Below are 15,141 nucleotides of genomic sequence, written 5' to 3'. Positions count from 1 at the left end.
GGAAGTAGTAGATGTGGTTGTCTAAGCTAGCTGTTGTAGTATTGTACAGGTACTATTGTAACTGGGACACGGGAAGTAGTGTATGTGGTTGTCTATCCTAGCTGTTGTAGTACAGGTAGTATTGTAACTGGGACACGGGAAGTAGTGTATGTGGTTGTCTAAGCTAGCTGTTGTAGTATTGTACAGGTACTATTGTAACTGGGACACGGGAAGTAGTGTATGTGGTTGTCTAAGCTAGCTGTTGTAGTATTGTACAGGTACTATTGTAACTGGGACACGGGAAGTAGTAGATGTGGTTGTCTAAGCTAGCTGTTGTAGTATTGTACAGGTACTATTGTAACTGGGACACGGGAAGTAGTGTATGTGGTTGTCTAAGCTAGCTGTTGTAGTATTGTACAGGTACTATTGTAACTGGGACACGGGAAGTAGTGTATGTGGTTGTCTAAGCTAGCTGTTGTAGTATTGTACAGGTACTATTGTAACTGGGACACGGGAAGTAGTGTATGTGGTTGTCTAAGCTAGCTATTGTAGTATTGTACAGGTACTATTGTAACTGGGACACGGGAAGTAGTGTATGTGGTTGTCTATCCTAGCTGTTGTAGTAGAGGTAGTATTGTAACTGGGACACGGGAAGTAGTAGATGTGGTTGTCTAAGCTAGCTGTTGTAGTATTATACAGGTACTATTGTAACTGGGACACGGGAAGTAGTGTATGTGGTTGTCTAAGCTAGCTGTTGTAGTATTGTACAGGTACTATTGTAACTGGGACACGGGAAGTAGTGTATGTGGTTGTCTAAGCTAGCTGTTGTAGTATTGTACAGGCACTATTGTAACTGGGACACGGGAAGTAGTGTATGTGGTTGTCTATCCTAGCTGTTGTAGTACAGGTAGTATTGTAACTGGGACACGGGAAGTAGTGTATGTGGTTGTCTAAGCTAGCTGTTGTAGTATTGTACAGGTACTATTGTAACTGGGACACGGGAAGTAGTGTATGTGGTTGTCTAAGCTAGCTGTTGTAGTATTGTACAGGTACTATTGTAACTGGGATACGGGAAGTAGTGTATGTGGTTGTCTAAGCTAGCTGTTGTAGTATTGTACAGGTACTATTGTAACTGGGACACGGGAAGTTGTGTATGTGGTTGTCTAAGCTAGCTGTTGTAGTATTGTACAGGTACTATTGTAACTGGGACACGGGAAGTAGTGTATGTGGTTGTCTAAGCTAGCTGTTGTAGTATTGTACAGGTACTATTTTAACTGGGACACGGGAAGTAGTGTATGTGGTTGTCTATCCTAGCTGTTGTAGTACAGGTAGTATTGTAACTGGGACACGGGAAGTAGTAGATGTGGTTGTCTAAGCTAGCTGTTGTAGTATTGTACAGGTACTATTGTAACTGGGACACGGGAAGTAGTGTATGTGGTTGTCTATCCTAGCTGTTGTAGTACAGGTAGTATTGTAACTGGGACACGGGAAGTAGTAGATGTGGTTGTCTAAGCTAGCTGTTGTAGTATTGTACAGGTACTATTGTAACTGGGACACGGGAAGTAGTGTATGTGGTTGTCTAAGCTAGCTGTTGTAGTATTGTACAGGTACTATTGTAACTGGGACACGGGAAGTAGTGTATGTGGTTGTCTATCCAAGCTGTTGTAGTATTGTACAGGTACTATTGTAACTGGGACACGGGAAGTAGTGTATGTGGTTGTCTATCCTAGCTGTTGTAGTACAGGTAGTATTGTAACTGGGACACGGGAAGTAGTGTATGTGGTTGTCTAAGCTAGCTGTTGTAGTATTGTACAGGTACTATTGTAACAGGGACACGGGAAGTAGTGTATGTGGTTGTCTAAGCTACCTGTTGTAGTATTGTACAGGTACTATTGTAACTGGGACACGGGAAGTAGTAGATGTGGTTGTCTAAGCTAGCTGTTGTAGTATTGTACAGGTACTATTGTAACTGGGACACGGGAAGTAGTGTATGTGGTTGTCTATCCTAGCTGTTGTAGTACAGGTAGTATTGTAACTGGGACACGGGAAGTAGACTATGTGGTTGTCTAAGCTAGCTGTTGTAGTATTGTACAGGTACTATTGTAACTGGGACACGGGAAGTAGTATGTGGTTGTCTAAGCTAGCTGTTGTAGTATTGTACAGGTACTATTGTAACTGGGACACGGGAAGTTGTGTATGTGGTTGTCTAAGCTAGCTGTTGTAGTATTGTACAGGTACTATTGTAACTGGGACACGGGAAGTAGTGTATGTGGTTGTCTAAGCTAGCTGTTGTAGAATTGTACAGGTACTATTTTAACTGGGACACGGGAAGTAGTGTATGTGGTTGTCTATCCTAGCTGTTGTAGTAAAGGTAGTATTGTAACTGGGACACGGGAAGTAGTAGATGTGGTTGTCTAAGCTAGCTGTTGTAGTATTGTACAGGTACTATTGTAACTGGGACACGGGAAGTAGTGTATGTGGTTGTCTATCCTAGCTGTTGTAGTACAGGTAGTATTGTAACTGGGACACGGGAAGTAGTAGATGTGGTTGTCTAAGCTAGCTGTTGTAGTATTATACAGGTACTATTGTAACTGGGACACGGGAAGTAGTGTATGTGGTTGTCTAAGCTAGCTGTTGTAGTATTGTACAGGTACTATTGTAACTGGGACACGGGAAGTAGTGTATGTGGTTGTCTAAGCTAGCTGTTGTAGTATTGTACAGGTACTATTGTAACTGGGACACGGGAAGTAGTGTATGTGGTTGTCTAAGCTAGCTGTTGTAGTATTGTACAGGTACTATGGTAACTGGGACACGGGAAGTAGTGTATGTGGTTGTCTATCCTAGCTGTTGTAGTACAGGTAGTATTGTAACTGGGACACGGGAAGTAGTGTATGTGGTTGTCTAAGCTAGCTGTTGTAGTATTGTACAGGTAGTATTGTAACTGGGACACGGGAAGTAGTGTATGTGATTGTCTAAGCTAGCTGTTGTAGTATTGTACAGGTACTATTGTAACTGGGACACGGGAAGTAGTGTATGTGGTTGTCTAAGCTAGGTGTTGTAGTATTGTACAGGTACTATTGTAACTGGGACACGGGAAGTTGTGTATGTGGTTGTCTAAGCTAGCTGTTGTAGTATTGTACAGGTACCATTGTAACTGGGACACGGGAAGTAGTGTATGTGGTTGTCTAAGCTAGCTGTTGTAGTATTGTACAGGTACTATTGTAACTGGGACACGGGAAGTAGTGTATGTGGTTGTCTATCCTAGCTGTTGTAGTACAGGTAGTATTGTAACTGGGACACGGGAAGTAGTAGATGTGGTTGTCTAAGCTAGCTGTTGTAGTATTGTACAGGTACTATTGTAACTGGGACACGGGAAGTAGTGTATGTGGTATTCTAAGCTAGCTGTTGTAGTATTGTACAGGTACTATTGTAACTGGGACACGGGAAGTAGTGTATGTGGTTGTCTAAGCTAGCTGTTGTAGTATTGTACAGGTACTATTGTAACTGGGACACGGGAAGTAGTGTATGTGGTTGTCTAAGCTAGCTGTTGTAGTATTGTACAGGTACTATTGTAACTGGGACACGGGAAGTAGTGTATGTGGTTGTCTATCCTAGCTGTTGTAGTACAGGTAGTATTGTAACTGGGACACGGGAAGTAGTAGATGTGGTTGTCTAAGCTAGCTGTTGTAGTATTGTACAGGTACCTTTGTAACTGGGACACGGGAAGTAGTGTATGTGGTTGTCTAAGCTAGCTGTTGTAGTATTGTACAGGTAGTATTGTAACTGGGACACTGGAAGTAGTGTATGTGGTTGTCTAAGCTAGCTGTTGTAGTACAGGTACTAATGTAACTGGGACACGGGAAGTTGTAGATGTGGTTGTCTAAGATAGCTGTTGTAGTATTGTACAGGTACTATTGTAACTGGGACACGGGAAGTAGTGTATGTGGTTGTCTAAGCTAGCTGTTGTAGTATTGTACAGGTACTATTGTAACTGGGTCACGGGAAGTAGTGTATGTGGTTGTCTAAGCTAGCTGTTGTAGTATTGTACAGGTACTATTGTAACTGGGACACGGGAAGTAGTGTATGTGGTTGTCTAAGCTAGCTGTTGTAGTATTGTACAGGTACTATTGTAACTGGGACACGGGAAGTAGTGTATGTGGTTGTCTATCCTAGCTGTTGTAGTATTGTACAGGTACTATTGTAACTGGGACACGGGAAGTAGTGTATGTGGTTGTCTATCCTAGCTATTGTAGTACAGGTAGTATTGTAACTGGGACACGGGAAGTAGTGTATGTGGTTGTCTAAGCTAGCTGTTGTAGTATTGTACAGGTACTATTTTAACTGGGACACGGGAAGTAGTGTATGTGGTTGTCTATCCTAGCTGTTGTAGTACAGGTAGTATTGTAACTGGGACACGGGAAGTAGTAGATGTGGTTGTCTAAGCTAGCTGTTGTAGTATTGTACAGGTACTATTGTAACTGGGACACGGGAAGTAGTGTATGTGGTTGTCTAAGCTAGCTGTTGTAGTATTGTACAGGTAGTATTGTAACTGGGACACTGGAAGTAGTGTATGTGGTTGTCTAAGCTAGCTGTTGTAGTACAGGTACTAATGTAACTGGGACACGGGAAGTAGTAGATGTGGTTGTCTAAGCTAGCTGTTGTAGTATTGTACAGGTACTATTGTAACTGGGACACGGGAAGTAGTGTATGTGGTTGTCTAAGCTAGCTGTTGTAGTATTGTACAGGTACTATTGTAACTGGGTCACGGGAAGTAGTGTATGTGGTTGTCTAAGCTAGCTGTTGTAGTATTGTACAGGTACTATTGTAACTGGGACACGGGAAGTAGTGTATGTGGTTGTCTAAGCTAGCTGTTGTAGTATTGTACAGGTACTATTGTAACTGGGACACGGGAAGTAGTGTATGTGGTTGTCTATCCTAGCTGTTGTAGTATTGTACAGGTACTATTGTAACTGGGACACGGGAAGTAGTGTATGTGATTGTCTATCCTAGCTATTGTAGTACAAATAGTATTGTAACTGGGACACGGGAAGTAGTGTATGTGGTTGTCTAAGCTAGCTGTTGTAGTATTGTACAGGTACTATTGCAACTGGGACACGGGAAGTAGTGTATGTGGTTGTCTAAGCTAGCTGTTGTAGTATTGTACAGGTACTATTGTAACTGGGACACGGGAAGTAGTAGATGTGGTTGTCTAAGCTAGCTGTTGTAGTATTGTACAGGTACTATTGTAACTGGGACACAGGAAGTAGTGTATGTGGTTGTCTAAGCTAGCTGTTGTAGTATTGTACAGGTACTATTGTAAATGGGACACGGGAAGTAGTGTATGTGGTTGTCTATCCTAGCTGTTGTAGTACAGGTAGTATTGTAACTGGGACACGGGAAGTAGTGTATGTGGTTGTCTAAGCTAGCTGTTGTAGTATTGTACAGGTACTATTGTAACTGGGACACGGGAAGTAGTGTAAGTGGTTGTCTAAGCTAGCTGTTTTAGTATTGTATAGGTACTATTGTAACTGGGACACGGGAAGTAGTGTATGTGGTTGTCTAAGCTAGCTGTTGTAGTATTGTACAGGTACTATTGTAACTGGGACACGGGAAGTAGTGTATGTGGTTGTCTAAGCTAGCTGTTGTAGTATTGTACGGGTACTATTGTAACTGGGACACGGGAAGTAGTGTTTGTGGTTGTCTATCCTAGCTGTTGTAGTACAGGTAGTATTGTAACTGGGACACGGGAAGTAGTGTATGTGGTTGTCTAAGCTAGCTGTTGTAGTATTGTACAGGTACTATTGTAACTGGGACACGGGAAGTAGTGTATGTGGTTGTCTAAGCTAGCTGTTGTAGTATTGTACAGGTACTATTGTAACTGGGACACGGGAAGTAGTGTATGTGGTTGTCTATCCTAGCTGTTGTAGTATTGTACAGGTACTATTGTAACTGGGACACGGGAAGTAGTGTATGTGGTTGTCTATCCTAGCTTTTGTAGTACAGGTAGTATTGTAACTGGGACACGGGAAGTAGTGTATGTGGTTGTCTAAGCTAGCTGTTGTAGTATTGTACAGGTACTATTGTAACTGGGACACGGGAAGTAGTGTATGTGGTTGTCTAAGCTAGCTGTTGTAGTATTGTACAGGTACTATTGTAACTGGGACACGGAAAGTAGTAGATGTGGTTGTCTAAGCTAGCTGTTGTAGTATTGTAGAGGTACTATTGTAACTGGGACACGGGAAGTAGTGTATGTGGTTGTCTATCCTAGCTGTTGTAGTACAGGTAGTATTGTAACTGGGACACGGGAAGTAGTGTATGTAGTTGTCTAAGCTAGCTGTTGTAGTATTGTACAGGTACTATTGTAACTGGGACACGGGAAGTAGTGTATGTGGTTGTCTAAGCTAGCTGTTGTAGTATTGTACAGGTACTATTGTAACTGGGACACGGGAAGTAGTGTATGTGGTTGTCTATCCTAGCTGTTGTAGTACAGGTAGTATTGTAACTGGGACACGGGAAGTAGTAGATGTGGTTGTCTAAGCTAGCTGTTGTAGTATTGTACAGGTACTATTGTAACTGGGACACGGGAAGAAGTGTTTGTGGTTGTCTAAGCTAGCTGTTGTAGTATTGTACAGGTACTATTGTAACTGGGACACGGGAAGTAGTGTATGTGGTTGTCTAAGCTAGCTGTTGTAGTATTGTACAGGTACTATTGTAACTGGGACACGGGAAGTAGTGTATGTGGTTGTCTAAGCTAGCTGTTGTAGTATTGTACAGGTACTATTGTAACTGGGACACGGGAAGTAGTGTATGTGGTTGTCTATCCTAGCTGTTGTAGTACAGGTAGTATTGTAACTGGGACACGGGAAGTAGTAGATGTGGTTTTCTAAGCTAGCTGTTGTAGTATTGTACAGGTACTATTGTAACTGGGACACGGGAAGTAGTGTATGTGGTTGTCTAAGCTAGCTGTTGTAGTATTGTACAGGTAGTATTGTAACTGGGACACTGGAAGTAGTGTATGTGGTTGTCTAAGCTAGCTGTTGTAGTACAGGTACTAATGTAACTGGGACACGGGAAGTAGTAGATGTGGTTGTCTAAGCTAGCTGTTGTAGTATTGTACAGGTACTATTGTAACTGGGACACGGGAAGTAGTGTATGTGGTTGTCTAAGCTAGCTGTTGTAGTATTGTACAGGTACTATTGTAACTGGGTCACGGGAAGTAGTGTATGTGGTTGTCTAAGCTAGCTGTTGTAGTATTGTACAGGTACTATTGTAACTGGGACACGGGAAGTAGTGTATGTGGTTGTCTAAGCTAGCTGTTGTAGTATTGTACAGGTACTATTGTAACTGGGACACGGGAAGTAGTGTATGTGGTTGTCTATCCTAGCTGTTGTAGTATTGTACAGGTACTATTGTAACTGGGACACGGGAAGTAGTGTATGTGGTTGTCTATCCTAGCTATTGTAGTACAGGTAGTATTGTAACTGGGACACGGGAAGTAGTGTATGTGGTTGTCTAAGCTAGCTGTTGTAGTATTGTACAGGTACTATTGCAACTGGGACACGGGAAGTAGTGTATGTGGTTGTCTAAGCTAGCTGTTGTAGTATTGTACAGGTACTATTGTATCTGGAACACGGGAAGTAGTAGATGTGGTTGTCTAAGCTAGCTGTTGTAGTATTGTACAGGTACTATTGTAACTGGGACACGGGAAGTAGTGTATGTGGTTGTCTAAGCTAGCTGTTGTAGTATTGTACAGGTACTATTGTAACTGGGACACGGGAAGTAGTGTATGTGGTTGTCTAAGCTAGCTGTTGTAGTATTGTACAGGTACTATTGTAACTGGGACACGGGAAGTAGTGTATGTGGTTGTCTAAGCTAGCTGTTGTAGTATTGTACAGGTACTATTGTAACTGGGACACGGGAAGTAGTGTATGTGGTTGTCTAAGCTAGCTGTTGTAGTATTGTACAGGTACTATTGTAACTGGGACACGGGAAGTAGTGTATGTGGTTGTCTATCCTAGCTGTTGTAGTATTGTACAGGTACTATTGTAACTGGGACACGGGAAGTAGTGTATGTGGTTGTCTATCCTAGCTTTTGTAGTACAGGTAGTATTGTAACTGGGACACGGGAAGTAGTGTATGTGGTTGTCTAAGCTAGCTGTTGTACTATTGTACAGGTACTATTGTAACTGGGACACGGGAAGTAGTGTATGTGGTTGTCTAAGCTAGCTGTTGTAGTATTGTACAGGTACTATTGTAATTGGGACTTGGGAAGTAGTAGATGTGGTTGTCTAAGCTAGCTGTTGTAGTATTGTACAGGTACTATTGTAACTGGGACACGGGAAGTAGTGTATGTGGTTGTCTATCCTAGCTGTTGTAGTACAGGTAGTATTGTAACTGGGACACGGGAAGTAGTGTATGTGGTTGTCTAAGCTAGCTGTTGTAGTATTGTACAGGTACTATTGTAACTGGGACACGGGAAGTAGTGTATGTGGTTGTCTAAGCTAGCTGTTGTAGTATTGTACAGGTACTATTGTAACTGGGACACGGGAAGTAGTAGATGTGGTTGTCTAAGCTAGCTGTTGTAGTATTGTACAGGTACTATTGTAACTGGGACACGGGAAGTAGTGTATGTGGTTGTCTAAGCTAGCTGTTGTAGTATTGTACAGGTACTATTGTAACTGGGACACGGGAAGTAGTGTATGTGGTTGTCTAAGCTAGCTGTTGTAGTATTGTACAGGTACTATTGTAACTGGGACACGGGAAGTAGTGTATGTGGTTGTCTAAGCTAGCTATTGTAGTATTGTACAGGTACTATTGTAACTGGGACACGGGAAGTAGTGTATGTGGTTGTCTATCCTAGCTGTTGTAGTAGAGGTAGTATTGTAACTGGGACACGGGAAGTAGTAGATGTGGTTGTCTAAGCTAGCTGTTGTAGTATTATACAGGTACTATTGTAACTGGGACACGGGAAGTAGTGTATGTGGTTGTCTAAGCTAGCTGTTGTAGTATTGTACAGGTACTATTGTAACTGGGACACGGGAAGTAGTGTATGTGGTTGTCTAAGCTAGCTGTTGTAGTATTGTACAGGCACTATTGTAACTGGGACACGGGAAGTAGTGTATGTGGTTGTCTATCCTAGCTGTTGTAGTACAGGTAGTATTGTAACTGGGACACGGGAAGTAGTGTATGTGGTTGTCTAAGCTAGCTGTTGTAGTATTGTACAGGTACTATTGTAACTGGGACACGGGAAGTAGTGTATGTGGTTGTCTAAGCTAGCTGTTGTAGTATTGTACAGGTACTATTGTAACTGGGATACGGGAAGTAGTGTATGTGGTTGTCTAAGCTAGCTGTTGTAGTATTGTACAGGTACTATTGTAACTGGGACACGGGAAGTTGTGTATGTGGTTGTCTAAGCTAGCTGTTGTAGTATTGTACAGGTACTATTGTAACTGGGACACGGGAAGTAGTGTATGTGGTTGTCTAAGCTAGCTGTTGTAGTATTGTACAGGTACTATTTTAACTGGGACACGGGAAGTAGTGTATGTGGTTGTCTATCCTAGCTGTTGTAGTACAGGTAGTATTGTAACTGGGACACGGGAAGTAGTAGATGTGGTTGTCTAAGCTAGCTGTTGTAGTATTGTACAGGTACTATTGTAACTGGGACACGGGAAGTAGTGTATGTGGTTGTCTATCCTAGCTGTTGTAGTACAGGTAGTATTGTAACTGGGACACGGGAAGTAGTAGATGTGGTTGTCTAAGCTAGCTGTTGTAGTATTGTACAGGTACTATTGTAACTGGGACACGGGAAGTAGTGTATGTGGTTGTCTAAGCTAGCTGTTGTAGTATTGTACAGGTACTATTGTAACTGGGACACGGGAAGTAGTGTATGTGGTTGTCTATCCAAGCTGTTGTAGTATTGTACAGGTACTATTGTAACTGGGACACGGGAAGTAGTGTATGTGGTTGTCTATCCTAGCTGTTGTAGTACAGGTAGTATTGTAACTGGGACACGGGAAGTAGTGTATGTGGTTGTCTAAGCTAGCTGTTGTAGTATTGTACAGGTACTATTGTAACAGGGACACGGGAAGTAGTGTATGTGGTTGTCTAAGCTACCTGTTGTAGTATTGTACAGGTACTATTGTAACTGGGACACGGGAAGTAGTAGATGTGGTTGTCTAAGCTAGCTGTTGTAGTATTGTACAGGTACTATTGTAACTGGGACACGGGAAGTAGTGTATGTGGTTGTCTATCCTAGCTGTTGTAGTACAGGTAGTATTGTAACTGGGACACGGGAAGTAGACTATGTGGTTGTCTAAGCTAGCTGTTGTAGTATTGTACAGGTACTATTGTAACTGGGACACGGGAAGTAGTATGTGGTTGTCTAAGCTAGCTGTTGTAGTATTGTACAGGTACTATTGTAACTGGGACACGGGAAGTTGTGTATGTGGTTGTCTAAGCTAGCTGTTGTAGTATTGTACAGGTACTATTGTAACTGGGACACGGGAAGTAGTGTATGTGGTTGTCTAAGCTAGCTGTTGTAGAATTGTACAGGTACTATTTTAACTGGGACACGGGAAGTAGTGTATGTGGTTGTCTATCCTAGCTGTTGTAGTAAAGGTAGTATTGTAACTGGGACACGGGAAGTAGTAGATGTGGTTGTCTAAGCTAGCTGTTGTAGTATTGTACAGGTACTATTGTAACTGGGACACGGGAAGTAGTGTATGTGGTTGTCTATCCTAGCTGTTGTAGTACAGGTAGTATTGTAACTGGGACACGGGAAGTAGTAGATGTGGTTGTCTAAGCTAGCTGTTGTAGTATTATACAGGTACTATTGTAACTGGGACACGGGAAGTAGTGTATGTGGTTGTCTAAGCTAGCTGTTGTAGTATTGTACAGGTACTAGTGTAACTGGGACACGGGAAGTAGTGTATGTGGTTGTCTAAGCTAGCTGTTGTAGTATTGTACAGGTACTATTGTGACTGGGACACGGGAAGTAGTGTGTGGTTGTCTAAGCTAGCTGTTGTAGTATTGTACAGGTACTATTGTAACTGGGACACGGGAAGTAGTGTATGTGGTTGTCTATCCTAGCTGTTGTAGTACAGGTAGTATTGTAACTGGGACACGGGAAGTAGTAGATGTGGTTGTCTAAGCTAGCTGTTGTAGTATTGTACAGGTACTATTGTAACTGGGACACGGGAAGTAGTGTATGTGGTTGTCTAAGCTAGCTGTTGTAGTATTGTACAGGTACTATTGTAACTGGGACACGGGAAGTAGTGTATGTAGTTGTCTAAGCTAGCTGTTGTAGTATTGTACAGGTACTATTGTAACTGGGACACGGGAAGTAGTGTATGTGGTTGTCTATCCTAGCTGTTGTAGTACAGGTAGTATTGTAACTGGGACACGGGAAGTAGTAGATGTGGTTGTCTAAGCTAGCTGTTGTAGTATTGTACAGGTACTATTGTAACTGGGACACGGGAAGTAGTGTATGTGGTTGTCTAAGCTAGCTGTTGTAGTATTGTACAGGTAGTATTGTAACTGGGACACGGGAAGTAGTGTATGTGGTTGTCTAAGCTAGCTGTTGTAGTATTGTACAGGTACTATTGTAACTGGGACACGGCAAGTAGTGTATGTGGTTGTCTAAGCTAGCTGTTGTAGTATTGTACAGGTACTATTGTAACTGGGACACGGGAAGTAGTGTATGTGGTTGTCTATCCTAGCTGTTGTAGTACAGGTAGTATTGTAACTGGGACACGGGAAGTAGTGTATGTGGTTGTCTAAGCTAGCTGTTGTAGTATTGTACAGGTACTATTGTAACTGGGACACGGGAAGTAGTGTAAGTGGTTGTCTAAGCTAGCTGTTTTAGTATTGTATAGGTACTATTGTAACTGGGACACGGGAAGTAGTGTATGTGGTTGTCTAAGCTAGCTGTTGTAGTATTGTACAGGTACTATTGTAACTGGGACACGGGAAGTAGTGTATGTGGTTGTCTAAGCTAGCTGTTGTAGTATTGTACGGGTACTATTGTAACTGGGACACGGGAAGTAGTGTTTGTGGTTGTCTATCCTAGCTGTTGTAGTACAGGTAGTATTGTAACTGGGACACGGGAAGTAGTGTATGTGGTTGTCTAAGCTAGCTGTTGTAGTATTGTACAGGTACTATTGTAACTGGGACACGGGAAGTAGTGTATGTGGTTGTCTAAGCTAGCTGTTGTAGTATTGTACAGGTACTATTGTAACTGGGACACGGGAAGTAGTGTATGTGGTTGTCTAAGCTAGCTGTTGTAGTATTGTACAGGTACTATTGTAACTGGGACACGGGAAGTTGTGTATGTGGTTGTCTAAGCTAGCTGTTGTAGTATTGTACAGGTACTATTGTAACTGGGACATGGGAAGTAGTGTATGTGGTTGTCTAAGCTAGCTGTTGTAGTATTGTACAGGTACTATTGTAACTGGGACACGGGAAGTAGTGTATGTGGTTGTCTATCCTAGCTGTTGTAGTACAGGTAGTATTGTAACTGGGACACGGGAAGTAGTAGATGTGGTTGTCTAAGCTAGCTGTTGTAGTATTGTACAGGTACTATTGTAACTGGGACACGGGAAGTAGTGTATGTGGTTGTCTAAGCTAGCTGTTGTAGTATTGTACAGGTAGTATTGTAACTGGGACACGGGAAGTAGTGTATGTGGTTGTCTAAGCTAGCTGTTGTAGTACAGGTACTAATGTAACTGGGACACGGGAAGTAGTAGATGTGGTTGTCTAAGCTAGCTGTTGTAGTATTGTACAGGTACTATTGTAACTGGGACACGGGAAGTAGTGTATGTGGTTGTCTAAGCTAGCTGTTGTAGTATTGTACAGGTACTATTGTAACTGGGACACGGGAAGTAGTGTATGTGGTTGTCTAAGCTAGCTGTTGTAGTATTGTACAGGTACTATTGTAACTGGGACACGGGAAGTAGTGTATGTGGTTGTCTAAGCTAGCTGTTGTAGTATTGTACAGGTACTATTGTAACTGGGACACGGGAAGTAGTGTATGTGGTTGTCTATCCTAGCTGTTGTAGTACAGGTAGTATTGTAACTGGGACACGGGAAGTAGTAGATGTGGTTGTCTAAGCTAGCTGTTGTAGTATTATACAGGTACTATTGTAACTGGGACACGGGAAGTAGTGTATGTGGTTGTCTAAGCTAGCTGTTGTAGTATTGTACAGGTACTATTGTAACTGGGACACGGAAGTAGTGTTTGTGGTTGTCTAAGCTAGCTGTTGTAGTATTGTACAGGTACTAGGTAGTATTGTAACTGGGACACGGGAAGTAGTAGATGTGGTTGTCTAAGCTAGCTGTTGTTGTATTGTACAGGTACTATTGTAACTGGGACACGGTAAGTAGTGAATGTGGTTGTCTAAGCTAGCTGTTGTAGTATTGTATAGGTAGTATTGTAACTGGGACACGGGAAGTAGTGTATGTGGTTGTCTAAGCTAGCTGTTGTAGTATTGTACAGGTACTATTGTAACTGGGACACGGGAAGTAGTGTATGTGGTTGTCTAAGCTAGCTGTTGTAGTACAGGTACTAATGTAACTGGGACACGGGACGGTGGTGAGGCGTGGTGGAAGGCGGGCACCTGCGGGTAGTCGCTGTCCCTGCTCTGGTAGTCGAACACGCAGAAGAAGGAGCGCGCCTGCGGCCCGGGCCCCAGGCGCCGGCTGTGCAGCTCCCCAGTGCGCACCAGCGGCGCCACCACCTCGGCGTCGCCCAGCGCCGCGACGGTGGCATCGCGCGTGTTGGCCGGGTGCAGCGCCGTGCGCTCCCAGTCCGTGTACTCGTTGGCCACGGCGAAGAAGATCTCGGACAGGTGGTAGGAGTAGGCGTTGCGCACGTAGGTGCGCAGGATGCGGTCGCGGCGCGCGCCCTCGAAGCCCGCCTGCAGGTCGCGCGCGCTGAAGCGCCACAGCGCCTCGGCCGAGACCACGCCGAACAGCAGGTCGTAGCTGCGGCCCGCCAGCAGCGCGGCGGGGGAGGAGTCGTGGCGCACCACCACGCCGTCCACGCTCGGCCCGAAGGCGCTCAGGTAGGCGGGGGCCGCCACGTCGGCGCGCAGCAGGTCGCGCAGCGGCGCCAGGCGCAGGCAGTCCACCACCTGCACGGGCGCACGCGCTCCTCTAGGGCTCATTGCTCGGCAAGTTCTCAACACTTAACAAGGGTTCAAACACTCTGCAAGGTATCATAAACACTCAGCAAGGGTTCAAACACACTCAGCCAGTTCTCAACACTTAACAAGGGCTCAAATAGTTAACAAGGGATCAAACACGCAGCAAGGCCTCAAACATTCCTTTAAGTTTCAAAACTAAGCAGGGACTCAAATACTTGTCAAGGTCTCAAACATTCGGCAAGAGATAAAGCACTTAACAAGAGCTCAAAGTCTTAGCAAGGGCTTAATACTCAGAAGGCCTCAAACACTTAACAAGGCCTCAAACACTCCTCAATATGTCATTACTCAGCAAGTTCTCAACAATTAACTAGGGCTTAAACATTTAGCAAGTTACTCAAAACTTAACAAAGACTCAAATTACTACTTAGCAAGGTCTCAAACACTCAGAAGGCCTCAAAACACCCAACAAGACCTCTAATTCTCAGCAAGACATCCAACTATCCTTTAGGTCTTAAAACTCAACAAGGGCTCAAACACTACTCTAAATATCATTACTCAGAAAGTTTTCAACAGTTAACAAGGGCTCAAAAACTTAGCAAGGGCTCAAACATTTTGCAAGTTCTCAACACTTAACAAGGTTCAAATTCTTAGAAAGGGCTCAAACACCCAGAATGTTCTCAACACTTATAAAGGGCTGAAATACGTAGCAGAGGCTAAAAAACCCAGAAATTTCTCAACACTTAACAAGGGCTCAAATACTTAGGCTAACATTCAGAAAGTTCTCAACACTAAATAAGGGCTCAAATATTTAGCAAGGGCTCAACACTTACTAACACTTAACTAAGGCCCAAATACTTAACGAGGGATCAACTTAGCAAGGACTTAAACCTTAAAAAGGGGGTCAAAGGCTTATCAAGAGCTCAAATACTTAGCAAGGTTTTATAAACTACATAAGACGAGCAAGAACGCCAAAGTTCATTAACGTTGTTTATCAAATACTCAAGTCCCAAAATCACCACGC

General features: G+C 43.3%; 1 protein-coding gene across 1 annotated transcript in view; it reads right to left on the bottom strand.

Annotated features, from left to right (window-relative positions):
• Nucleotides 1-15,141, bottom strand: part of LOC134539261 (neuroligin-2-like) — a 106,219-nt gene that overhangs the window by 48,887 nt on the left and 42,191 nt on the right. Inside the window, exon 5 of the mRNA XM_063381085.1 lies at nucleotides 13,593-14,108. Within this exon, the coding sequence (XP_063237155.1) occupies nucleotides 13,593-14,108 (516 nt within the window). The remainder of the gene's footprint in view (nucleotides 1-13,592; nucleotides 14,109-15,141) is intronic.

The sequence above is a fragment of the Bacillus rossius genome, chromosome 15 (genome assembly GCF_032445375.1).
Source record: "Bacillus rossius redtenbacheri isolate Brsri chromosome 15, Brsri_v3, whole genome shotgun sequence".
Lineage (NCBI taxonomy): Eukaryota > Metazoa > Arthropoda > Insecta > Phasmatodea > Bacillidae > Bacillus > Bacillus rossius.
This window is presented reverse-complemented; position numbering and strand designations above follow the sequence as displayed.